This window comes from Pipistrellus kuhlii, unplaced genomic scaffold (assembly GCF_014108245.1).
Source record: "Pipistrellus kuhlii isolate mPipKuh1 unplaced genomic scaffold, mPipKuh1.p scaffold_m20_p_25, whole genome shotgun sequence".
Classification (NCBI taxonomy): domain Eukaryota; kingdom Metazoa; phylum Chordata; class Mammalia; order Chiroptera; family Vespertilionidae; genus Pipistrellus; species Pipistrellus kuhlii.
In genome coordinates, this window is record NW_023425524.1 from 854,417 (window position 1) to 880,542 (window position 26,126).

A 26,126-nucleotide genomic window follows, 5' to 3' on the forward strand; every position below is an offset into this window, starting at 1 on the left:
GCATTCTGTCCGCTCTCGAATCCATGTTTCTTGGCCCTAAGGGTAAACAAAGGTGGGAAGAGAGAGGGCTGTTAGGGCAGTTCACATCTCTCTCAGTTGTTTTCCAGAAGCTGTGTGTAGTGGAAACTACATGAATGAGAACAAGTCAGAAATGAAGAATATCACACAAGGATAGTTTAAGGAAACCCTGGGACAATATGAAGCATAACGTCCACATCATAGGGACACCAGAAGGAGGAGACAGTGAGCAAGGTATAGAGAACCCCTTTGAAGTAGCGACAGAAAACTTTGCTAACCTGGTGAAAGAGAAAGGCACACGAGTTCAGGAAGCACAGAGGCCCGATCATGATGAACCCCAAAGAGGCCCTCCACTTGTATTTCCCTCCTCTCCATGGCCAAGGGCCATATCCATGTCGAGGCCACTTCAGACCGGCCCAGCCCCTCTCCCCCTACCCCTTGGGAAGATGGGAGGGCCCGTGTGATTCGTGTTAAGCCATCGCTCCCTGACCACGGCACTTCTCGCTCGGGTCCCAGTACTGAAACCTAGCAAAAGGCCAGTGGACAGCGTAGTGCCGGGAGCCAGGAGGGAGACACAGAGGCTCTGGCCACGTGCCAGGTGAGCTGCAGGCCCGCCACTCGGCCGTGTGGAAGCCAGTACGAGGAGCGCTATTTGGTGATGGTGAAGCTGCAGTACCAGCAACAGCATCATCCCCTTGTCACTTTCCTTGCTGTTCAGAATTGCAAAAAATAATCACATGCCCACACACGTGTATTTTTAGCTTTGTATCTTCCAAAGCACTTGGCAAGCCGAAAACGCAGGCACCCGCCACCCGCCACGACCAGCCTGTGGCTCGGAACACAGCCTCTCTGAGACAGCAGCTGCCCTGCAGCCCGGGCGGGGCCACGGAGCACTGGCCACACCTGAGGACGGGCCTGGGACGGTGGGGAGGCGGCCGGCGGGATTCCAAGCAGCCGATACAAGGAGCCGGTGGCAGGATCCCAGCAGCAAACACGGCTGCACAGCCTCACGTCTCCGGAAGCCCCTTGGATGCCTGCATGATCCCAGGAGCCTGAAACCTGCACCAGGCACCTGTCGGATCCAGAAGACAAGAGAACATACACCACGGTCGTCCCGCGTGGAGTCGCCTGTGTCCGGGTGGCTGGGCGGGCTGGGGCTTACACAACAGGATCCGTGAAAAGCCCGCAGCTTCCACCGTCAGAGTTTGACATGCAATTTGAAGGCTCTGAGCAAATGTGGCCGCCAGCCTTCCCTTCTGCAGCGTTTTGCCTTCCCTGGCTTTCACTGGCCCACTGGTGGTCTGGCTTATCCAAACGAATCAGAGTCTGTCAGAATGACGTCTTCGATCTTCGCCTTCGATCTCGGAGGCTTAGAGTAGAAAGCTGAGGAGCGTAAGCAGCGAGCAAGCGCCTGTGACCCCGATGTCCTCTCCTGACGGTTGTCTCTGGCCCATGAGCATGTTGAATGGAGGTGCACTGAGCTGTTGGGTTGGGCGCCCGGCCTATCTCAGGAGGTCGCCCTGCTCTGCATTGTCTGTCACCCCCTCCTGCCAACAGGCCTATGCTCACGAGCTTTGGCAAAGCTGCCAGAGGGCACAGTTACCTGTCCCCGTGCCCTGAGGCAGCGGCTCTGCAGGGTAGCCTTGTCCCCTCCTGGCTGTGGCCTCTGTAACCCGTCATTGCCCTCACTTCCCAGGAGGAGGAAGAGGAGGAGGGTGGGTCCCGTGTACTCTGTTGTCTGACCAGCAGAACTCTCCCGAGTAGCCCAAACTCGCAGCTGGGGAGGAGGGAGAAAGCAGCCCCCCCCCCCCCTCGCCCCATGAATAAAAAGCCTCAGACGGCGCCTCAAGTACAAGACCGAGAGGGAACCCTAACGCAGCTCTGGGACAGCGAGGTGTCCGTGTGGGGTTATTCCTAAAGACTCCTCACAGAATCTCACAGCAATCCTATAAAGCGGAGGGAAAGCTGCTCACACCCCCATTTGACCAGTGGCCCGGCTCAGGGTCCCGCCCGGGTCACCTGACCCTGCCAGCACCCCCTCTTTGGTGCGGGCACAGATCGTTTTCAAACCGTTTAGATTTTTGTGTCTCCCATTTCTGGACGGTAATTTTCCTCCTCACTGGGAACAGTTGTTCTCGCCAGTTGCAGCTCTCTCTTGCAAAAAGGGGTTATTTATATTCAAAATCACTTCAGATTCTCACAGAGCTCAGAGTTGGTGTGTGGGTTTTTTTTTTGTGTTTAAGAGACTGGCAAATGAAAACATTTCTCCCTGTGTCTGACTGATTCAACAGCATTTGCATGCTACCACTGTCCGCTTGCTAGACAGGACCCTCTGAAAGGGGAGGGTCTATGTCCTAACCCGCCTTTGGTTTTCTCCCGCGTGAGGGGTGTTTGCGTGTGCTGGCTCTCTCAGCCCCACACACACAGCTCCGCGGGTATAAATAGAACACTATCTCGAAAGTCCTCTTAACTGGGTGACTTAGGGTGGAGGGCGGACCGCGTCTCTCCCCAGGTTGGGTTTTGCTGTGTCACAGGACAGCGGGCGCTCCCACCAGGCTGCTGTCTGTCACCCTCGTTTCCTCTGCCCAGCTCCCCACGCTGGCCTGGACCCAGCCCAGCACCTGTCCCCTCCCGGCCCACGGAGGGAGGACAGTGTGACCGGCTCCCTCCCGCTCCCACGGGATTCAGCGTATATACTGAGCGGGGGGGGGGGGGGGGGTCCCAAGTGACACCAGGGGCACCCAGCGGCCTCCACTTTTTCTCCCAATAGGGGGCGCTCTGAGGGTCGGTGTTGGCTGAACCCTGGGCCGCAGTGTCTGTCCTCTCACGAGGAACCCGGTGCACTAGGGATCCAGTAAGCGTGGGAGCCACGCACCCCACTGAACAGGTCCCGCCGATGACCGAGTGTTCAGGCTGGTCCCGGCCTTGGCAGTGAGGTCGCTGCCTGCCTGCTCTGTCCCCAAGACTCCGTGACCCCCGGTGCTGTGGCGTGCCAGGAGGCGGGGCCTGAGGGGCTAGCTTGCTGGTGGCCCCGCTCCCGGTGACCCTGCCGGCACCACAGGGTGGTCACAGGCCACCACACCTGTGCCCCCGTCCCAGGTATGAAGTGGGCGAGGCAGAGCCTACCAATGACAGCAGTGGGGGCGCTGGCAGGGCTGAGTGGACGCCTTTCCCTCCAGTTCCCCTACTGAAGGCCAGGGTCTGTCAGACTGGGCAGCTCGTGGGGAAAGCTGGAGTTCAAGTCCAAGTCTGCAGGAAGCCAGCTCACACCCCCAGCTCTTCCGTGGCCACTTCCGACGGGATTGGATTGCCTTTACTTCCCACAGCTACCTTATTCTTTGAGACTCGAGTCACACAAGCAGGCGTTTCCTTGTCTCATTTGCATTATATCTTTGGCCTGAACCGGCCTCCTCTTTTCTTCTTCCTTCCCTCCCTCCTTTTAATTCTTGCCCCAGGATATTTTTCCCATTGATTTCTAGAGAGAGTGGAAGGGAGGGATGTGAGAGACACATATGTCGCCTCCCACACGTGCCCCAACCTTACGTGTCCTTGACTGGGAATCGAACCCGTGATCCTTGGGCCCGAGGGCCTATGCTGTAACCACTGAGCAACACCGACTTGATTTTTTTTTTTTTTTAATACTTTTCAAAGCGCCTGGCTCAATGCCGTGCACATAGTGGGTCCACAGTCAAGATGGAGAAATATTGGTAGTGCCACGTCCCTGAACACAGGGAAGAGACCATGAGGCCTGGCGCAGACTCGGTCCCAGGATCTGCCCCTGGCGCAGCCGGTCCTGATGGCCCGAGAGCGGCCGGGAACTTGGCAGCGCAGGTCCCGTCTGCAAATAGTGCTCACAGGCTGACGTCGTGCCCTCTGTAAACATTTCTTTTTTAGAAGCGGTTCTTAACTCCTGCACCCCTCTGCGCAGCCCTCGTTTCTTGAGAAAATATCTGCCCGCATTCTCCAGTCACCGGAGATGACTCAGGCCAGGGATCCTGCCGTTCAGGGCCGTGGCTGCCTTCCTGCCCCCTAACCCTGAGGCCCCAGCCCGCACAGGAGCGAAGCCCCTCGCCCCCCGAGCCTGAGACTGCCCTGACCCTCTGCCCCTGTGCTCCTGTCTCAGCGGTTGCCAAAGGAACCACAAAAATATTGCTCCACGTGCTCCAGGAACAAAATGCCGGTGCCCATTACTGTTGTTTTAAACCCTAACGTGTGGCCCTGGCCGGTTTGGCTCAGTGGATAGAGTGTTGGCCTGTGGACTGAAAGGTCGCAGGTTTGATGGACCTTGGTTGCAGGCACATCCCCAGTGGGGGGTGTGCAGGAGGCAGCTGATTGATATTTCTCTCTCATCGATGTTTCTAACTATTCCTTTCCTTTTTTCTCTGTAAAAAATTAATAAAGTATATGAAAAAAAAAAGACTGTGGCGGGTGACCTTAGCCTGGAGGGGAGGCTTGTCGCGTGCACCCTGCGGTGCTGGGGCAGGTCCCGAGCTGGGGACCCCACCCCGGGCCGGAGGGCCCAGGGCGGGCGGTGGGTGAGCGGCCAGGGCCCCAAGGGGCGCAGCTGGAGCGGCGCGCGCAGGCCAGCGCCCCCCCACCCCCCCCCCGCAGCCCGGTCGATACCCGGCGCGGCCAGTAGGCGGCGCTGGCCGGGGCCCGGGCGGCGGGGAGCGGCTTGCGGATCCCCAGTCTCCGTCTCCAGGGGAGGCCGGCCCTCCCGCGGCTCCCGCTCCGCCCCCGCGCGCCCACCCGCCTCCGGCCGGGCGCACCCCGGGGCCGCAGCACCCGCCGAGCATTCGCCGCTGCGGGCGCGCCGGGTGCGGGTCCCCGCGTCCGCTCCGCGCAGCGCAGGGCGGCCCCGCCCGCCGCCCCCGCCTCCCGGTGCAGCAGCGCCGCCCGCGCCCGGCCCCCGGCGCCCGGCCCGGCAGCAGGCGCAGCGGCGGCCGCAGGGGCAGCGGCGCGGGCAGCGGGGGGCGCGGGGCCGGCCGGCCGGAGCCATGGCCGATACGGGCGAGGGCGAGGACGAGATCCAGTTCCTGCGGACCGTAAGCGCCCGCGGGTCCCCGGGGAGGCACGGCGGGGCGGGGAGGGGGGAGCCGGGCCGGGCCGGGGAGGGAGGGAGGGAGGGAGGGGGTCCCCGGCGGTGCGGGCGCACGTGCGGGGCGGGGGGACAGGATGCGTGTCCGCGAGCGCGCGTGGACCGGCCGCGGGGACACCGGCTGGTCCCCGGCACCGAGGACAGCATCCCCGAGCCGGAGGCCGGTCCGGGTGCACCAGCCGGCGGACCGGGACCCCAGCGGGCACCCGGAGGACGGACGGGCCCGCCCGGAGGGCGCGGGGCTGGGACCCGGCTCCCGATCTGGCCCCGCGCCCGCGCGCACCCAGCATTCGCCCTCTTGGCGCAGCGCGCGCTGCGGCCCCCGCGGGGAGGGGGTGCGGGACGAGGTGTTTCCCTCCCCTCCCCATCCCCCATGTCCCGGGTCTGAAAGGGGCACCGGCCGAAACCGGTTTGGCTCAGTGGCTAGAGCGTCGGCCTGCGAACCAAAAGGTCTCGGGTTCGATTCCGGTCAAGGCACGGACCTTGGTTGCGGGCACATCCCCAGTGGGGGGTGTGCAGGAGGCGGTGGATGTTTCTAACTCTCTATCCCTCTCCCTTCCTCTTTGTAAATAATAATAATAATAATAAAATCAATAAAAATATTTTTAAAAGGGGGACCGGGTCGCTGCGTGGCCGTGGCGCCCCCAGCCCGGGCCGCGGGGCTGCGGACGCGGGTGCCGGCAGCGCCTGCGGGACCGGGAAGGACCGGGGCGCGCGGAGGCGGGGGCATCGCGGACGTGCCGTTCCCCAAACGCTGCTGTAGAGGCTGCGCGTGGGTGCGCGCCGGGGCAGGTGGCCGCCTGCACGTCCCCGCCGTGGCCGCCCCGGGAGGCCGGCTCCGCGCGGGGACCGTTATTTCCTTCCTGGTGCCGCGGCATCCTCCCGCTCCGCGCTCCGCTCGCTGCAGGTCCCTCCGCGGGGACCGGAGCTCCCTCTCCTTGCCGGGAATAACCCGAACAGCCCGGTTTGATGGGAGCAGCCTGTGTCCCCCGCCACCCTGTCCTCCCACCCTCCTCCTGGAGGATGGTTCCCGACAGGGCTCCCCCCGCCCCCCCAGGGTCGCCTCTTCCCTCTCCAGCGGAGGAAGGTGCCAACTCACCGCCACAGCCACAGTTAGGGATGCATTTTAAATGCTGGAACATTTGACCACATGGTACCTTTGGGGTGGGAAGACAGTCTGATGGATGTGGGAGCTCAGCCACTGAAAATGGTCCGTTTGTCCGAGAATGGTGTGCGTGACTGTGTTTTCCTCCTCTGATTCTTTTTGGGGGGCGCAAGGGGGTTTGTTTGGGGAAGGATGGAATCCAGGGTACACATCAGAAGGCGAACGGCCGGACCTCATGGCTGCCTGTATGCACAGCCCATGTGCCTGTTATGTGCTGCCCATGCACGTTCCATGTGCTGTCATGCACATTGCATGTGCTGCTGGCCCAAGACCCAGCTGGGAAGACCCGGTTCCCTAAAGCCTTGCTTATGCGAAATATTTTAAGCCTACTCGTCATACAGTTTATTTAGTGGAAAACTGTCCATAAGGTTGTGTGTTTTCTTAAAAATTGATTTCAGGGAGGAAAGGAGAGGGAGAGAGAGATAGAAACATCGATGAGAGAGAATCATGGATCGGCTGCCTCCTCCACACCCCCCACTGGGGATGTGCCCGCAACCTGGGCAGGTGCCCTTGACTGGAATCAAACCCTGGACCCTTCAGTCTGCAGGCTGATGCTCTATCCACTGAGCCACACCGGCTAGGGCAGTTTTAAAAAATATTATAGCCGAAACCGGTTTGGCTCAGTAGATAGAGTGCTGGCCTGCGGACTGAGGGGTCCCAGGTTCGATTCCGGTCAAGGGCATGTACCTTGGTTGCGGGCACATCCCCAGTAGGAGGTATGCAGGAGGCAGCTGGTCGATGATTCTCTCTCATCGATGTTTCTAGCTCTCTATCCCTCTCCCTTCCTCTCTGTAAAATAAATAAATAAATAAATAAATAAAAAATCAATAAAATATATTTTAAAAATATTTAAAAAGACACATGGGCAGACGTTTCTCAAAAAACACATGAGATCTTTGGTTCAGGGGGCAAAACACTCGAGTCGAACCATCCTGTGTCGCTTTAAAAATGCCTTTTCCCAGGATGCACAGGGTTAACGGAGCTGGAATGTCTCAGAGGGCTCCTGTGGGCTCAGCACAGAAGCCGGCTCCGGGAGGCAGGCGTGTTATCAGGATGCTTCGCGGGCAGCGAGGTCACCCGCCAGCCGGTCCTGCACATAAAAGGCATGGACGGCCGTGTCCCTGGACAGCTGTCTGTCCGGCCCGCGACACCTCCGATAAGTGGTGCCGGCCGAGGCCTGGTTGTCCTGGGCTGGGCTGTTCTTTTGATAAAGCACCGTGGGGGCTGGTGCTGGTGATAAATGACCTTGAAGGAGGTGGCACAGGGGAGCCGGGGGATTTTTTTTTTGGTGTGAGCATGAACACGTAAAAGGGAGCATGCCTTTTCGCTACATTTTAGACGGTGAATGTGGGGATCCTCCCATTGTGGGCCCCCTCCCCTGCCTGCCCCGCTCCCTTCCACCTGGGCCTCTGACCCTGAGCGTGTGCATGGCTCGGAAATGCTAACGGAGCCAGTGAGGGACAGGATGTCGTCCTTATGGTACATTCTTTTTCTGGGGTATACGTGCAACCTTATCCATGTGAGTTAGTCCCTTCCTTCCTTCCCTCTTTCCTTCCCTCTTTCCTTCCTTCCCTCTTTCCTTCCCTCTTTCCTTCCTTCCCTCTTTCCTTCCCTCTTTCCTTCCTTCCCTCTTTCCTTCCCTCTTTCCTTCTTCCCTCCTTCCCTCTTTCCTTCCTTCCCTTCCTTCCTTCTTTCCTTCCTTCCTTCCTTCCTTCCTTCCTTCCTTCCTTCCTTCCTTCCCTCTTTCCCTCTTTCCCTCTTTCCTTCCTTCCCTTTCTTCCTTTCTTCCTTCCTTCCCTCCCTCTTTCCTTCTTTTCCTTCCTTCTCTCCTTCCTTCCTTCTCTCCTTCCTTCCTTCTCTCCTTCCTTCCTTCCTCCCTTCCTTCCTTCCTCCCTTCCTTCCTTCCCTCTTTCCTCCCTTCTTTCCTTCCCAGATCACCGGGGAGTATCAACAATCTGTACGTTAGTTAAAACAGTTATAGGTTATAATGAAGCTCTTGTGATTACAAAAAGGAAGTCAAATAGTTTCATCATCAAGAGAGAGTAATTGTGAACAGACACTTCCTATATTCTGATTAGAGCATCATTTAAAATATATATATATATTTTTTTTAATTGATTTTTTTACAGAGAGAAAGAGAGAGGGAAAGAGTTAGAAACATCGATGAGAGAGAATCATCGATCAGCTACTTCCTGCACACCCCATGCTGGGGATGTGCCTGCAACCAAGCTACATGCCCTTGACCGGAATCGAACCTGAGACCTTTCAGTCCGCAGGCCAATGCTCTATCCACTGAGCCAAACTGGTTTCAGCTAGAATATCATTAAAAAATATATATTTTTATTGATTGCAGAGAGAAAGGGAGAGGGAGAGAGGGAGAGAGGGAGAGAGGGAGAGGGAGAGAGAGAGAGAGGAGAGAGAGAGAGAGAAACATCAGTGATGACAGAGAATCATAGATCAACTGCCTCCTGCACACCCCACACTGAGGATGGAATCCCCAACCCCGGGCCTGTGCCCTGACCGGGAATCGAACCGTGACCTCCTGGTTCCTAGGTGGATGCTCCACCCCTGCGCCACGCCGGCCAGGGTGCACCTTCACTTCCCATCCCTGACACACCGTCTCCTCTCCTCTCTGCTCTGTGTCCAGGGCAGTGCCGTTCCGCTGGGCCCTGGGGGGGACGCTGCCCTGCTGTCACCCCAGGTAGAAGCCTGGTCACAGTGCCCCCTGCTGGCCCCTGGGTGTGTGTCCCCGCCTCTCGGAGAGCCTGGGAGGGGACTGTCCCTTCTCGGCAGGACCTTGGCTGACCGCAGGAGCGGGTGGGACCGGGTCTGGAAAGAGACCATGTGGGGGGCGGGCTGTGGGGCCCCCGGGGGCGTGGGGAGCCTCGATGCCGCGGGGACCAGGGTGTAAAAGGGAAGAAGACCTTCGAGGCTATTTTTCCTTTTGCCCCCGCTCCGGGGCGGGAAATGGGTCAGAGCTGTCAGCGAGGAAGATGGATGTGGCGGTGGTGTGTAAGGCAAACTGGGGTGGAAAGAGACGGAGGAGACAGCGTGCTGAGGCGGGCTAGCAGACGGTGACCGTGACCTGTGGGATGGGGGGAGATCCCGTGAGGGAAGGGTGAGTGATCCGATGCAAGGGGAATAAAAGGACGGAGGTGAGCTTAGGAGACGCAAAGCGAGGTGCACAGGTGCAGGCTGTGGGGGGAGGCGGTGGGGCTGGTCTGGGACGCACTGGTTTGGAGCATGTCATGGGCTGACTTGGGTCCTCCCCAGCAGCCCCCCGAGATGACATGCTGGACCCTCAGTACCCCAGAATGGGCTCCTGTTGGAGCGAGGTCTTGCTAGAGGCGATCAAGTTTATTTCACTTATTTATTTTTATTTATTTTTTTAAAATATATTTTATTGATTTTTTTTTTTTTTTTTTTTTTTTTTTTTTTTTTTTTTTTTTTTTTTTGCAGAGAGGAAAGGAAAGAGAGTTAGAAATATTGATGAGAGAGAAACATCGCATCAGCCGCCTCCTGCACACCCCCTACTGGGGGGGGGGGTGTGTGTGTGCCTGCAACCAAGGTACATGCCCTTGATCAGAATCAAACCCGGGACCTTTCAGTCCACAGGCCTACGCTCTGATAGATGAAGTAAAGAATGGGGCCAGAGACCTGGATGGCAGGACACAGGCTTTATTGGAGAGAAGAGTACCCCTGCCGGCTGCTTCCAGAGAGAGAGAGAGAGAGAGAGAGAGAGAGAGAGAGAGAGAGAGAGGAGGGCGGGGTCCATGTACTTTTAAGGGGAGGAAAAATGGGGGACGGGGCTTAGGCACTCAGCACACGCTGATGGGTGGCTCCATGGAAGGCCTATGATTAGGGACCCAGGGACTTAGGAATCGGAGGCTCAGGGTATTTGGCAGGTGCTGATGGGTGGTTCAGGGCTCAGGAATGTCCGGCCGCAGGTGGAGTTTATGTCTGTCCATCAGCTGGAGGAAGGGAGGGTCTCTCACTATCCACTGAACCAAACGGATCAGGGCATAGCGATCAAGTTCAAGTCAGCTCCCTAGGTGCGCCCCGATCCAGTCGGACCGGCGTCCCCATAAACGGGAGATTTGGATTCAGAGGGGCGTAGAGGGAGGACGGTGGGTGTGAGGACCGCTGAGGACCCTGTGCAGACGGCACTGTGGCCCCACAGGCCCCGGATCCAGGTGGGAGGACGGAGCCGGTGCCTCCGCAGCCTCAGAAGCAACGCACCCTGCGGACCCCTCGAACCCAGCTCCAGAGCCACACGCCTGCCTTTCTGTGGTGTCGGAGCCCCTGGGCTGTGGGGCTGTTAGGCAGCCCTGGGGAGCTCATGCAGGCGGGAGCGGGAAACGTGGGTGTGTGTAGCGTTTTGGACAGAGGACGGGCCCGAGGAGACAAACTTGGATGCCACTGGTGTGCTAGCAAGGCCTGGAAAAATTTTAAAAATATGTTTGTTTTTTTAGAAATATATGTTTATTGCCAAAACCGGTCAGGCCGGATAGAGCATCGGCCTGCGGACTGAAAGGTGCCGGGTTCGATTCCGGTCAAGGGCATGGACCTTGGTTGTGGGCACATCCCCAGTAGGGGGCGTGCAGGAGGCAGCTGATGGATGATTCTCTCTCACCGATGTTTCTAGCTTTCTATTCTTCTCTCTTCCTCTCTGTAAAAAAAAAAAAATCAATAAAATATATATTAAAAAATAAAAAAATATATATGTTTATTGATTTCAGAGAGGAAGGGAAAAGAGAGAGAGAGAAACATCAATGATGAGAGAGAATCACTGATTGGCTGCCTCCTGCACGCCCCCTACTGGGATTGACTGGTAATCGCACCGTGACCTCCTGGTTCATAGATTGATGTTCAATCCCTGAGCCACACCGGCCGGGCTGGAAATGTAGACGGTGGTCTGGGGTACAGGGCGGGAGGAAGGCGCCTGAGAGACGTTGACAGCGTCCCCAGAGGAGGGGGAGGCCGATGGCAGCCTGCAGGGCCCACAGCAGGTGGGAGGGCGGCGGGAAGCAGAGGAGGACCCGAGGGCGAGGGAGATTTCACCCCTGTCGTTCGAATCCCAGTCAGGGTAAGTGCCCGGGTTGTGGGCTCCATCCCCAGTGTGGGGCGTGCAGGAGGCAGCTGATCAGTGATTCTCATCATTGATGATTCTCTCTCTCTCTCTCTCTCTCCTTTCGCTCTGAGACCAATAAAAAAAATATTTAAAAAAGAAAGTGTTTGGTTCTTTTCTTCGGATGGGAGAGAAGCACAGGGTGAATCCTGGGAAGGAGAGGGTGATGGATGGAGCCAGTCCCCCCCCCCTCCCCCCTCCCCCGCTTTCATAACTGGGCATGTAGCCACCCCCCACCGTCGAGTTGCAGATACTTAATTACCGGCTGCTGCTTTACGTAATTCGAGAGCACACAGTGTTTCCACTTGGCTTTAGGTGAGTTTTGCATAATTTCATTTTCTGCCGCGGACCTTTTGGGAAGCAATTAGAGGGAGAGCTCGGCGGGTGCCAGGCTGGGCGTGTCCTGCCTGGACGCCGCCTGGTGCCGGGGCTGGGGCTGGAGGCAGGTGCATCTCGGGACGAGAGAGAATCCCCGGTGCCAGGGGGTTTTCTTTCTCGTGGCTACCCACTCAGAAAGACGGCAGGGTTCGCAGAGGCACGTGTAAGTAAAATCTAGCAAATCGGTCAGCCTCGGAATGTATTAGGACAGTTTCCTGATGCGTCAGATCAGATCAGGGGACCGTGTTGAAATATCTTAGGAAATACAATGATTCAGCAGATAGTAACTGCCTGTGGTTCTCCCACTATTTTTTTTTTTATTAAGTATATTTTATTGATTTTTTTTACAGAGAAGAAGAGAGAGAGGGATAGTTAGAAACATCGATGAGAGAGAAACATCTCTCAGCTGCCTCTTGCACACCCCCTACTGGGGATGTGCCCGCAACCAAGGTCCATGCCCTTGACCCAAATCGAACCTGGGACCCTTGAGTCCTCAGGCCAGGGCTCTATCCACTGAGCCACACCGGTCAGGGAACAACAATCAGAGATATTTTAACTTCCACGCACATTATATTTTTATGGAATTGGCACTAGGCTTTATTCACCGTTGATGGCTTGTACTTCTCTCTCTGTGCGTATGTGGTCTTTTTTTAAAAAACAAAACCTAGGCATTAACTCTATTTAAGGGTGCAAATCCCAGTTGGTTTCACACTTAACATCAGTGATGCACAAGTAAAGCTTCCATCCGATGCCTGCCGCTAACAGCGAAGAAGGGGTGGGTCTGCTCGGTGCCCTCGGCTGCTGCCCACAGCAACTCTCTTAAAGGAAACCGCGTCTGAGATGACGAGGGCGATGGGATACCGGCCAGACCACGTGCTTGCCAGGCATCAGATGCATAATTAAACATGCAGCGCCTGCCGACACCGGTTTGGCTCAGCGGACAGAGCGTCGGCCTGCGGACTGAAAGGTCCCAGGTTCGACTCCGGTCAAGGGCAGGTACCTTGGTTGCAGGCACATCCCCAGTAGGGGGGTGTGCAGGAGGCAGCTGATGGATGTTTCTCTCTCATCGATGTTTCTAACTCTCTATCCCTCTCTCGTCCTCTCTGTAAAAAAAAAATCAATAAAATATATTGAATAAATAAATAAATAAATAAATAAAATGTCACTTGTTTAAAAAAATAAAAATGCATCGCCTTTCGCCCCTATGACATCCTATACGGTGCCTCTCAGCGTCCCTCAAGGGTGTAGATGACATAATGTGAACCTGTGTTTAAGAGTAGGCCACGTGTCAATCACACGTATGTACCCCATAACAATGTTCTCAGCGAGGCGTGTGCAGTCATTTTTATGGCCCTGTATGGATGTGCCAATTGAGAACTGCCTGTGTTTTTTTTAAATGAGTAAATATAGACGTCATGCAAGAGTAAGCCCGACCAGTGTGGCTCAGTGGTTGAGCCTCAACCTGTGAACCAGGAAGGTTCAATTCCGGTCAGGGCACATGCTCTGGTGCACGAGGCAGGCAATCAATGATTCTCTCTCATCATGGATATTTCGATCTCTCTCTCCCTCTGCCTTCCTCTTTCTGAAATAAAAAAAAACATATATGTTTAAAGAAAAGAACATAAATAGGGGCTTTTTGTCGTGTTGCTGATCCTCACCCGAGGATATGTTTCATTGATTTTTAGGGAGAGAAGAGAGAGAGAAAGACAGAGAGAGAAACATCGATGTGAGAGAAACACATCAACGGGTTGCCTCCCGCTGCATGCACACTGGCCAGGGCCTGGGGATGTGCCTGCAACCAAGGTCCATGCCCTTGACCGGAATCGAACCCAGGACCCTTTGGTCCGCAGGCCGACGCTCTATCCACGGAGCCAAACCGGTGTTGGCTCTGTGGTTTATTTCTTCTCTCCCGGGGATCCAATTGGAATGTAGGAGAGGCATTCGGTCCGTCCCACGCCTTCCTCCTTTGGCCTTACTTTGTTGGTTGTTTCATTCTGCTCATTAGATGCTACAAGTGAGAGAGATCAGGAGATATTTGTCTTTCTTTTTTCTTTTTAAAAAAAATATATTTTATCGATTTTTTTACAGAGAGGAAGGGAGAGGGATAGAGAGCTAGAAACATCAAAGAGAGAGGAACAACGACCAGCTGCCTCCTGCACACCCCCGACTGGGGATGTGGCCACAACCAAGGTACATGCCCTTGACCGGAATCGAACCCAGGACCCTTCAGTCTTCAGGCCGAGGCTCTATCCACTGAGCCAAACCGGTTTCAGCAATATTTGTCTTTCTTTGACTGGCTTATTTCACTTAGCGTAATAACTCTCCAGGTCCCTCTGTCCTGCTTGCGTGCTGCATTAGTACAGACCCCACTGGCTCCCCGTTTCCCGTTGCCTCAGTAAAAGGCAAGATCTTGCCCTGGGCGCAAGGCCCCTCATGATCTGCCCCTCCGCCCCGCCCCTACATGACCTCTGACCCTGCTGGCCACATCCTTCCCATACTCCTCTACTGCTGCAAGGGTGGCCTCCTGGGGGATGCCCGGTCCCTCCTCCTGCAGACCGGGGTGGAGGGCCGGGGGTGGGTCGGGCACGTGGCTCACCCTTCCTCTGCTTCAGGTCTTGGGGGCCCACTGCTCAGAGTTTCAGCCTCCGTACGGTGGGTGTCCCAGCAGCTCCTCCGAGCCTCCTCCGAAGGCCCCAGGGTTTTCCTGGAAGTTTCACGTCTAACATACTTCGCTGGTTGAGTGTGTGTGTGTTTACTGTCTCTCTCCTGCCAGAACGCGAGCCCAGTCGTGAGTTCACGACCTTGGACTTGCTCAGCCATGTACCTCGGGGGCTGAGGAGATTGAAGATTTCCTCGCACGGGTTCTGTCCTCCGTAAACATTGGTGCTGTGACGAATGAGTGTTTGAAAGAAGCTGTCGATGCTGTGTGATGGCTGTTCTCCACGTGGCCCACTGTAGCCGGCTTGGCTCCAGACATCACGTCTTATTTACTCGGCGCAGAATCGCCTGGAACGCTGCCCTCCCTCCCCCCAACAGTAGATGCCTCTTCTGAAGGGTTGTGAGGGCACAGGGAGAATACAGGGGCATTTTAAAAAAAATACATCTTTATTGATTTCAGAGAGGAAGGGAGAGGGAAACATCAATGACCAGAGAGAATCATGGATCGGCTGCCTCCTGCACGCCCCCTACTGGGGATCGAGCCTGCAACCTGGGAATCAAACCATGACCTCCTGGTTTGCAGGTGGTTGCTCAAGCACTGAGCCCCACCAGTCTGGCCCTCACTCCACCCCCCTCTTACCCCCACCCCCGGGCCCTCCCATGAGTGGATTCAGTGTGTTTTCTGACAGTTGTGATTTTGCCCTGGGGTTTGCAATGCACTGACATGTATGCTGGCAGGTCTGGTTCAGACTGTCCCGCCTCTGACTGTCCCTCTGTCCCTCTGTCCCTCTGTCCCACAGGACGACGAGGTGGTGCTGCAGTGCACGGCGGCCGCCCACAAGGAGCAGCAGAAACTGTGCCTGGCGGCCGAAGGGTTTGGCAACAGACTCTGCTTCCTGGAGTCCACCTCCAACTCCAAGGTGAGCTCACGCGGGAGGCCCCTGGGGTGGTCGGATGTGCTGGGCATGGAGGTCACTGATGGGCGTGGAGGTCACTGATGGTCATGGAGGTCACTTATGAGCTTGGAGGTCACTTGTGGGCATGGAAGTCACTCCAGAGGTCATTTATTGCCATGGAGGTCACTTATTGCCATGGAGGTCACTTATGGGCATGGACATGGAGATCATTTGTGGGCACGCTACTGTTTTCTGTGGTTTGGGCATGAATTGGGCAAGCCCAATATTGCTGCCCATTGGGCAGGTTCTTAACTGAGCCCCTACCCCTTACGGATAGCTCAGATATGATGGTGCATGACAATGGGAAAGTCCTTCCCAGGATGTTTATTTTCCAGAGGACAGCAAATGTGTGATTGATGTCAGAACTAAGGGCCAGAGGAAAAGCAGGGAGCCAGGGCAGCGTGGATGAGGTGTGTGTGTGGGGTCTCCCTGCCACAGAGGGAGCCCCCATCCTTGAGCAGATGGGGATGACACAAACAGTGAGCAGTCCTAATTCCTGGAACGTTCTGGAAAGAGGAAGAAGCAGGCGGTTCTCGCGCCCCTAGGTGGGAAGGAATGCGCTCTTTCCCTGTGGTTTCTGATGTTTTGTCCTGGCTGGAAGCCCCTGAGATGGTTTTGGTCTTCAACATGACATAAAGCATGTAAGCCTGCATACAGATGTGTTTCACGGAGTTATACCTGGCCTTGGCTTTCATTGGTAGACTATCAGAGATGGCCCTTCTCTCCCTCCTTCTGGCCTCCCCTGTTTTTGGTACAAAGGGGGGTGGGGAAAAACGATGATTGTTGGCCGTGAGCAGTCAGCCGCTATAAGTTATGTGTGGGCTCCTGGACAGGATCCCAGAAATATCAGAAGCCGGAGAATCTTTTAATCAAGGACTTCTTCAGAAGACTGGCTCGCGTTCCTAGGACATTTATCCGGGCTGATCTTGGCCCCAAAGAACCTGGCTCATGATCCCAGCATAGATTTTCCTGCAGGAAATGTGAACGTTAAAATCGGATGGTTTCAACTAGTTATTCATAATTTGTCCTTACAGGTATTTGCTGTATACCCTTTATAAGGATGGCTTTTTATTGTTGCTTCTGATACTTATGAACTGGGAAAAACAAGTGAAAACTACTTAATGTAAAAGGTCAAAGAGGTTGACCTCTGTTTAAATCTGAAAGAAGGTATACATTGTCAAGGCTTCCGATGCAACCTTAAATAACGTGGGCCATATTTGACCACATTTTAAGCCAAAGAGAAAATCTTAGTAAATTCCAAAGAGTAGCGGTAATACAAACCTGACTATAATGGAATAAACATAGAAGTTAATTAATTATTAAAAAAAAGTAGAGGAATAGATAATTAGAAACATCGATGAGAGAGAATCATCGATCAGCTGCCTCCTGCACACCACCTACTGGGGATGTGCCCGCAACCAAGGTACATGCCCTTGACCGGAATCGAACCTGGGATCATACAGTCCGCAGGCCGACGCTCTATCCACTGAGCCAAACCGGTTAGGGCAAAAGATGGATTTCTGAGACAAATCCACAACATAGCTGGTTATCAGTGTATCAGCAGCCTTCACATATATAGACAAGTTATAAGTTATATTGAAACGTACAGGAATATGGTGTGACACTTGGCATGCACACACAAACTCACGTTTACATTCAGTCAGAAAGGGGACCAGTGACAGTCGTAGGCAAATCATTTGTCAATAGTCACAAAGTGTTCCCTCAAAAAGAGAAAATTCATGGAAAACAAAAGGATTCTTGTTTAAATGACCCGAATGCTACCAAAATGGTTTTCTGGTCTTACTATTCGTGGACATAGGACAGAGCAAGTAAGAGGGTCTTTAAGATCTGTTCACAACACTGCAATGATTCTGCATTCCTAAGGACGGTTCATATCAATCATTTGCATAAAAACAAGACTTGATCTTATCAGGCTTTCCAAAGAGGAAGGTGAGCCTCGCGATAGGAAAATATCCCAAGTTCTTCCGGTTTCCCACAGCTTCGATGGGATTGCTTTAATTAAAAGTATTTCCTCCCGTAATGGAACGTGATAGAGCAATATTTCATCTTCAGTGACTTCTCATTTCAGGGTATTACTCACCACCATAAAGAATGCATTAGGATATTAATGATGCATAGGAGTTGTGATATTCCAGATGAACTGCTCTTCTTATTCAAGGGAGAATTTCTGAATAATAAAAATGTCAGGATACGATAAAATGCTGGATGATAGAAGAATCACTTTTAAAATAGTCTTGCTTCCCCTGGCGTGGCTCAGTGGTCGAGTGTTGACCTATGAACGACCTAGGAACGAGTCCTGGTCAGGGCACATGCCCGGCTTGCAAGCTCCATTCCCAGTGGGGGACGTGCAGGAGACAGCCGATCCCTGATTCTCTTCCATCTCGTTCTCCCTTTCTCTCCCTGAAATCAATAAAAATATATTTTTAAAAAATTGTAAACAAACAAACAAACAAAAATAGTCTTTCTTCCTGCTGCAAAAGCGCTGGTCACCTCCTGCCCCTCAATGTGAAGGTGGGACCAAGGAGGGTCCCAGCGAGCTGCACCTGCCACTCACCGCGGAGGCGGGACCCAAGGTGCTGGACCTGTCACTCACCGCGGGGGCGGGACCAAGGAGGGTCCCAGGGAGAAGCACCTGCCACTCACTGCGGGGGCGGGACCCAGGAGCCGGACCTGTCACTCGCCGCGGGGGCGGGACCCAGGAGCCGGACCTGTCACTCACCGCGGGGGCGGGACCCAGGAGCCGGACCTGTCACTCACCGCGGGGGCGGGACCCAGGAGCCGGACCTGTCACTCACCGCGGGGGCGGGACCCCGGAGCCGGACCTGTCACTCACCGCGGGGCCGGGAAGCCTGTCAGGGCGGCGCAGCGCCCGGGGCAGCGCCCACCGCGGCACCTGCTGTCCCGGGAGGCGGACTCGGAGGAGACGCCGTGCTCGCCGCCGTCTACCTCGCAGGTGAGGCGGCGTCCCCGTCCCCATCCCTTCCGCCGGCCTCCCTCTCCCTCGGACACGCGTGGCGCCGGCTGCCCCGCTCCTCGCACCCGGACCCTCCGGGCGGACAGACGGGAACATGGAGGCCGCCGCCGGGCGTGGAGACGGCTCTGGCTCCGGGTTCCTGAGGCGCCGGGAGCCCCCGCCCCGCGCCAGCCCGCGGCTCCGTCTCCTCCCGCGCGGCCCTCGCGGCGGGGGGTTCGGACCCCGGAGCGTCTAGAACTTTCGGGCCAGACCCGCGCTGCCTCGGGACTCGGTTGTCGGTGGTCGGGCGGCTCCGCGGTCAGTGGCGGCGGGAGCGGGGAAGGACGAGGGGGCCCTTGCGGGGAGGGGGTGCGGCCCAGTCATCACCTCTCCCCTTTCGCTAAAGAGGGACAGGACATTTTTACTTTTTAAAAAATATATTGTATTGATTTTTTTACAGAGAGGGAGAGGGATAGAGAGATGGAAACATCGATGAGAGAGAATCATCCATCAGCTGCCTCTTGCACACCCCCCACTGGGGATGTGCCCGCAACCAAGGTCCATGCCCTTGACCGGAATCGAACCCGGGACCCCTCAGTCCGCATGCCGACGCTCTATCTCAGCCACACGGGCCAGGGCCGTTTTTACTTTTTAAAATAGTTATTTATTGTGGAAAGTATTAGATATGGCCTCTTTTATCCCCATGGATCCTCCTCTAGGCCCCCCCACTTACCTTTCTGCCCCTTGTCCCCCCACCAGGCCCTCACTGCCCACAGTCTGACCCCACTGCCAGACATGTGCGCATGCAAGGCCTGTGGTTGTGCCTCCCACCCTCTGAGATCCCGCTAATTGTAAAGAAGGGGTGGGGCCACGTCAACACGGAGAGCCACGTGACAGGGGGTGGGGCCACGTGAACATGCAAACAAGAGGGTGGGTCACGTGAACATGCAAACAAGGGGGTGGGGGCACATGATCAGGGCAGAGTCACGAGGACAAGGGGGTGGGGCCAGGTGAACATGCAAACAAGGGGGTGTGGCCACGTGGACATGCAAACAAGAGGGTGGGTCACGTGAACATGCAAACAAGGGGGTGGGGGCACATGAACAGGGCAGAGTCACGTGAACAAGGGGGTGGGGCCAGGTGAACATGCAAACAAGAGGGTGGGGCCACATGAACAGGGCAGAGTCACGTGGACAAGGGGGTGGGGCCAGGTGAACATGCAAACAAGAGGGTGGGGCCACATGAACAGGGCAGAGTCACATGGACAAGGGGGTGGGGCCAGGTGAACATGCAAACAAGGGGGTGGGGCCACATGAACAGGGCAGAGTCACGTGGACAAGGGGGTGGGGCCAGGTGAACATGCAAACAAGAGGGTGAGACCACATGAACAGGGCAGAGTCATATGGACAAGGGGGTGGGGCCAGGTGAACATGCAAACAAGGGGGTGGGGCCACGTGGACATGCAAACGAGGGTGGGGCCACATGAACAGGGCAGAGTCACGTGGACAAGGGGGTGGGGCCAGGTGAACATGCAGGAGTGGTCTGGTGAGCCCGGAGGTCCCAGGACACTGTGGTCAGGCGAGGCCGGGCCAAGGGAAGATGGAGGCTGAACTTGAAGGGATGCCCATGGAGCCCCCAGAAGCTGAAGAGGCAGGAAGGACCCTCCCCTGATTTCAGATTCTGTCCCCCAGAACTGGGAGAGCACAGTCATTCTCTCCAGCGAGTCTCCTGCTGGTTATGCAGGAATTTTCTCTGTATTTCAGTTGTGATTCCAGTTTGGTCCTGGTCGTGTGTCCATGCAGCATCGTACCCCGCCGTTTTTAATCTGTTTTAAGGAACATTTTTGAAACAACAGATACTTGTTTCTCAGTATGTTTCCCCTTAAAATTAATTGAAGTAATAAAGCGTAATTACATGAAAGCTAAATATTAAGGTTTTTGTTGTTCGGTTCACTTTATTGGCTTTCTAAGAATTTTCGGAGAGCAATGGGGAAGAAAAATAAAGACCCGTGTGATCGAGAAAAACACATACGTTATGAGTAGCCATTTTTGTTTCTCAAAATCCTTGTGCTTTAGTTATTTCTTTGCTGATACTTTAAGAGGAGAACAAAGTGGGTGGCACGTGTGGCTGAAAGGAAATATCCTAGTGATGAATGAATGTCCAGTCTGAAGAATAAGTGATTAAACACAAGACAGCTGTCCGATGAACCTCCTTTGTGCAGCCCTCCTGCATTTCTGTGCATTCCCCTCCTCCCTGCAAAAGTAACGGTCTTTCTCTAGCTTTTGCTTCCTCCCTCCCTCCCTCTCTGCTTCTCTTTCTGTTAAGCAGAATTCCTACACTGTGTTTCCTGTTGCGGAATCCCATGTCCCTTTACGTTTGCTTAAAAAAACAGTTCTCTCTCCCTCCCCCAAGGAATGGGGATATTTTCCCATTGACTTTAGAGCGAGTGGGATGGAAGGAGGGGACACATGGATTGGTTGCCCCCCACCCCCATACCCCAACCTGGTCCCGACCTGGGGCAGGGTTAGGACCTGGAACCTTGGCACGTGCTCATGTGCTCTGACCAGGAATCAAACCAGTGATCTCTCCATACATGGGATGATGCCCAGCCCACTGAGCCACACCAGCCAGGGCACACTTACTTTCTGAATTCATGATGAAATAATCATGGAAACCTGCAGGAAGAGGCAGCATCTTGTTCATGTATGTCAGGTACATGATACATTTTTGAAGGAAGTAGGTGATCACTAAATGTTGGTTGATTTTAACCGATTTTCCTTCTTTGGCCCAATGACTTAGTTAATATTGATGTATCTAGTTTGACAGTTAACTAATTCATTTGGCATTTTAAAAATTCTACACTTTCTAAAGACTGCACAGTCTTTCTGTTTCAAGAAATTAATGTTACCAGAAGAAGTATTTATACTTGTGACTATAGTAATACTTAATCCTATATAGATGGATAGCAGACATGGCACACTACATTTTTCAGTAATAATTAATTTACTACTTTATGTTAAGGATACATTTTTGTTAGTACACTCATGCATAATTTAAAAGATTCACATGCTCTACTGAAAAATAATTAAAAACGATAAATAATTGTCGACAAAGTTGATGCAAAAGAAAATGCTAAGGTTTTTCTCTGCCAGCACAACTCTCTTGGTGTAGAAATATTGATTTACAGTACTTAATAAAGAGCTTTACACTACTATTTATTTTGTTTAAATTAAATTATTGATCAGACAGCATTGCTTATAAAATGCTTAACGGGCATTTTCTGACTAAAATATCCTCTTTCTTGAAAAATGTCAACTCAGGCTCCCACAGGAGAGAGAAGGAACATAGACACCCAGAGGCCAGTGCGGATGTTTACTGCATCTAGTCCAGCGGCCGGTCCTTCCGTGCTAGGGGGAGAGTCCCACCATCATAGGCACGTTTGTGTGAATTTCCTGTGACAGGAAATGGGTTTAGGGGAAATGTTTAAAAATGTATTTCATTTTATTTTACACACATATACTGATTTCCGAGAGGGAGGAAGAGGAGATGGAAAAATCAATGACGAGAGAGAATCGCTGATCGGCTGCCTCCTGCACACCCCCCACTGGGGATCAAGCCCACGGCCTGGGCCTGTGCCCTGACCGGAAATCAAACCCTGACCTCCCGGTTCATAGGTTGATGCTCAACCACTGAACCACACTGGCTTAGTAGGGAATGAATAGTTTGCGTGTGTGTGCGCGTGTGGCGGTGGGGGAAACGCAGATGACTGCTGTCTAATTCTATTTTAGCACCTGCCACGGACCTCGTTCACACTAGAATTCTTTCTGAGCACAACATAATCCTTTGTAAGCATTAGGTACAGGCTGACTACATGGAAGCCAGACTTTAAAAGGATGCCGTACCCCAGCCTTGGCAGCCTCCGCTCCTTACCTTGGAAGGCAGCGTGATGCTGAGAAGCATCCTGACCGAGGGCAGGGGCCCCGGGCTCGCCGCCAAGCTTGCCCTGTTTTGGGCAAGTTCCGTCGTCTCCTTCCTTAGTTCTAAAGTGTCCTCTGCCCTTAGAATTGTTTGAGCATCCTATGAAGTATGTGAGGTCCACGGGAAATACACAGAGCTGCACGGATGCAGCTGCCGTTAGGAAGAGGATGACCCCACTGTTATTTGTGTGAGCTCAGGGCACACAGATGCCTACGTGCCCTGTCACTTACGCTTTTGGTTCCGAGGCTGCTATGAATAGATGTGTTGGAGCACCCCAAGCTTGGCTGCTTCCTTATGCCACTTTCACTTGTAGGTGTTCAAAATAAAAGGGAGGAAGGTTTCTCGCGGTATTTATTTAGATACATATTATTCTTCTGTAGAGATACACCCAGTAAAGAGCCACACATGTTATGAAAATCGGGTTGGTCAACAAAGCAAAAAGGGAAACCCGATTTTATTATTGGTTTGTGGCATACTAAAGCATAAAACTGAGCCCTGGTCTGTGGGCGCAGTGGTTAGTGCACCAGCCTGTGACACAAAGGTTTGCTGGTTTGATTCCTGGCCTAGGACATGTATCTGGTTTGCAGGTTTGATCCCGGCCCCAGTCAGGAATTGTGCAGGAGCCAATTGATATGTCTCTCTCACGTCAATCTCTCTCTCTCTCTCTCTCTCTCTCTCTCTCTCTCTCTCTCTCTCTCTCTCTCTCTCTCTCTCTTCCTCTTTCCCTCTCTTCCTTCCACTCTGTAAAAATCAATATCTTCCGGTGAGGATTAACGAAAAAAAATAAATAAAAAACAAGCGAAGAAATCTCCCCAAACATAAAATTGAAGGCCTAGAAATATCCAGAATATCCAGAGTATTCTATTAACCAAAATGAGATTGACAAACAATCAGTCTGAAGAAATGATGGGTACAGACTAACAGACATTTCACAGAAGAGGAAGTACAAATGGACCATTATAATAGGAAAACATTATCAGCCCTACTATTAATTGGGGAAATAAAAATTAAAGGCCCAGTGAAGTATTTCACAGATTAACAGTACTATTTATTGGTGAGAATGTGGAGCAGTAGGAATTTTTGCCCAATTCTGATAGAAAAGTATGCTGGAAAATGGTAATTAGTAAACTTAAAGATGTACATAGACTGTAACTTAGAGTTTCACTCTAGTGCATATCCTAATGAGTTTTTTGCACAAGGAAACATAAGCATATTTGTTGTCATATTATTGATAAGAAAAAAATTGAAACAATATTAGACTGACTAAGTACAGTGAACTATAGTGTATGGATGGTTATCCAATGGTTTGTTACTCTATAGCAGTAAATGAATGAAATACAGGTTTTCAGATCAACATGGATCAACATAAAAACATATTGCACCACCAAAAAGAAATTTCAGACTTTATAATTGTATAATGGGCAAAACCCAGCAAATTTAAGTAATAATGTGGATTTACATAAATTTATGACAAACGTGTAAAGAAAAGCAGACTGTTGCTGGGTGGAGGAACTCATAATGTTGTAACTTTTTACCTGCTTGATGGATTCATGGGTGTCTGTTTTATTGAAAACATGCATTTCTTTGCATACATACATCAGAATATATGATGTTTTTTCAACAAAACTGAGGGCCCAGGAGATGTTGGTTTGGGTTCATTCTGAAAACTTCGGCCATAATCTAGAGAAAATGTTATCAATAAATGGAAAAATGTCGCTTACCAACTTTTTACTGATACTGCACCAATAAGCAGGACAGTGTGAATGTAGTCAAGGAAACTAATGGCTCACAATGAAATGGAGAAGAGAAACGTAAGGTATTTATTACATGGCATTTTAGTAATTATCTTAACATCTGTTTACCATGCTAAAATCAGCCCAATTAAGTCTGGAGTCCTGTCCCAAAATTTAAATATATGGAGTATGAGCTTAAAGAGATTCCATTTTCTAATGTAATGTTACATTGTGCAGACTATCAATATATGTCCACTCTATACAGCTCTCATTTGAGATATAGCTGTTTAAATTTTATTGGTGATATTAAAATTGCGGTTGCATTAAATAAATTCCCATAAGAGATTAAAGAAAAAAACCCGAAAGGTAATTCATGTGTCTGTTAAACACACGACATGACTTTTTTTTTTTAATTCTTTAGATTAGTCAAATAAGTTAACAATGATAGTAATCCAGCATTATTTTATTTTTTATTTTTTTAAATATATTTTATTGATTTTGTACAGAGAGGAAGGGAGAGAGATAAGAGAGTTAGAAACATCGATGAGAGAGAGTCATCGATGAGCTGCCTCTTGCACACCCCCTACTGGGGATATGCCCGCAACCAAGGTACATGCCCTTGACCGAATCGAACCCGGGACCTTTCAGTCCCCAAGCCGACCTCTGTCCATTGAGCCAAACCGGTTTCGGCATAATCTAGCATTATTTTAAAATGTTTGAGTATGAAGAGGCTATACATTATTGCACTATTTAATCCTTTTACAACAGCAAATTTTGTGCATCCAAACATTTAAAGATATTTAAATAGTAGTATTTTTAAATTATGAAAATGGAGAATAATTATTCAACATTGTTTTCCTGGTTACACTTTATATGATTGACATTTAAAATCATTATTCAGCCTTTTGTGCGATAAACATCCTTCCCCCAATGCTTTAACTTTCCTGAATTTGTTTTTGTTTTCATTATTTAAATTGTTCTTGTTGTATTAAAAATGGCAGAAACAGATCTTAACAGCGTATGGCTAGAACAAGCAGCGTGTCACGATGTATGCTGTTTGAAAAAACGAACTTGAAGCTACGTTAGAAATGATTCTATCCCTCTGCGTAGCTCTTCTTGAGGTAATTGGGGCATTGAAGTTACATAACTTAAAAGTTTGCCCTTAAATGGTAAAATCAAGACTAAAATTTGGGCCAAGTTCTAGAGCATCATTTCTTCTCTACCATTCTGCCTTAATGAGATAACTCGTTACAATACAAACACGCCATTTAATCAGTGGAGAGATCTTTTTAACCCCTACGAGATAGATGCATGTCTAAACCTCAGTACTCTAGTCACTCATATCTAAGAAAACAGCAATGCTCAGTGAGTCATATTCAGTTTATTTTCTGCTCCATGTTCCCTCCACAAGATAATATTTTGTCTACTGGACTCCAGCCAATGTTTTCTACCTTAACAGCTTTAGAATAACAACATGTATCAGAGACTCTGCTGGGTATCACAGGTGCATTCTTTCACTCACTCTTCGCATCATTAGGAAGAAGGTGAAGTTCAGAGAGTTTAGGTAATTCTCCTGAGGTCACACAGCAATTGAGAAGCAGAGCCAGGATTCTAACCTACTTCTTTCCAACTCCAACATGATAAACTGTCCTCAGCATGAAAGAAACAGTTGAGTCAGTAAGGAATTTATAGTTTTTTTTCCTTCCCTTTTTAAAGTTTTATTTATTTTTCATTTGAAGGAATAGGTATCTAAATTAAGAAATGCTTTTAGTAGTTTACTTTAAAAGGTAGCACATTATGATAATGATTCTGTTGCTTAAAAGAACCAGACTGCTCTGGCCAGGTAGCTTGGTTGGTTGGAGTGTCATCTGGTTTGCCAAGGTTCTGGGTTTTGATCCTGGTTGGGGCATATTGGGGAAGCAACCAATGAGGGCCCAAATAAGTGGGAGGACAAATCAGTTTCTCTCAAATCAAGAAAAAAAAAAGGGGGGGAGGGGGAGAGGTAAGAGATAAACGGAAGTACTTGTATGCACGCATGTA

General features: G+C 52.0%; 1 protein-coding gene across 4 annotated transcripts in view; it reads left to right on the forward strand.

Annotated features, from left to right (window-relative positions):
* Positions 1-4,919: 4,919 nt before the first annotated feature.
* Positions 4,920-26,126, forward strand: part of RYR2 (ryanodine receptor 2) — a 167,748-nt gene continuing 146,541 nt past the window's right edge. For all 4 annotated transcript variants that reach the window (XM_036453405.2, XM_045587067.1, XM_036453406.2 and 1 more), the window contains exons 1-2: positions 4,920-5,063; positions 15,246-15,365. In XM_036453405.2, the coding sequence (XP_036309298.1) occupies positions 5,016-5,063; positions 15,246-15,365 (168 nt within the window). In that variant the 5' untranslated portion in view covers positions 4,920-5,015. The remainder of the gene's footprint in view (positions 5,064-15,245; positions 15,366-26,126) is intronic.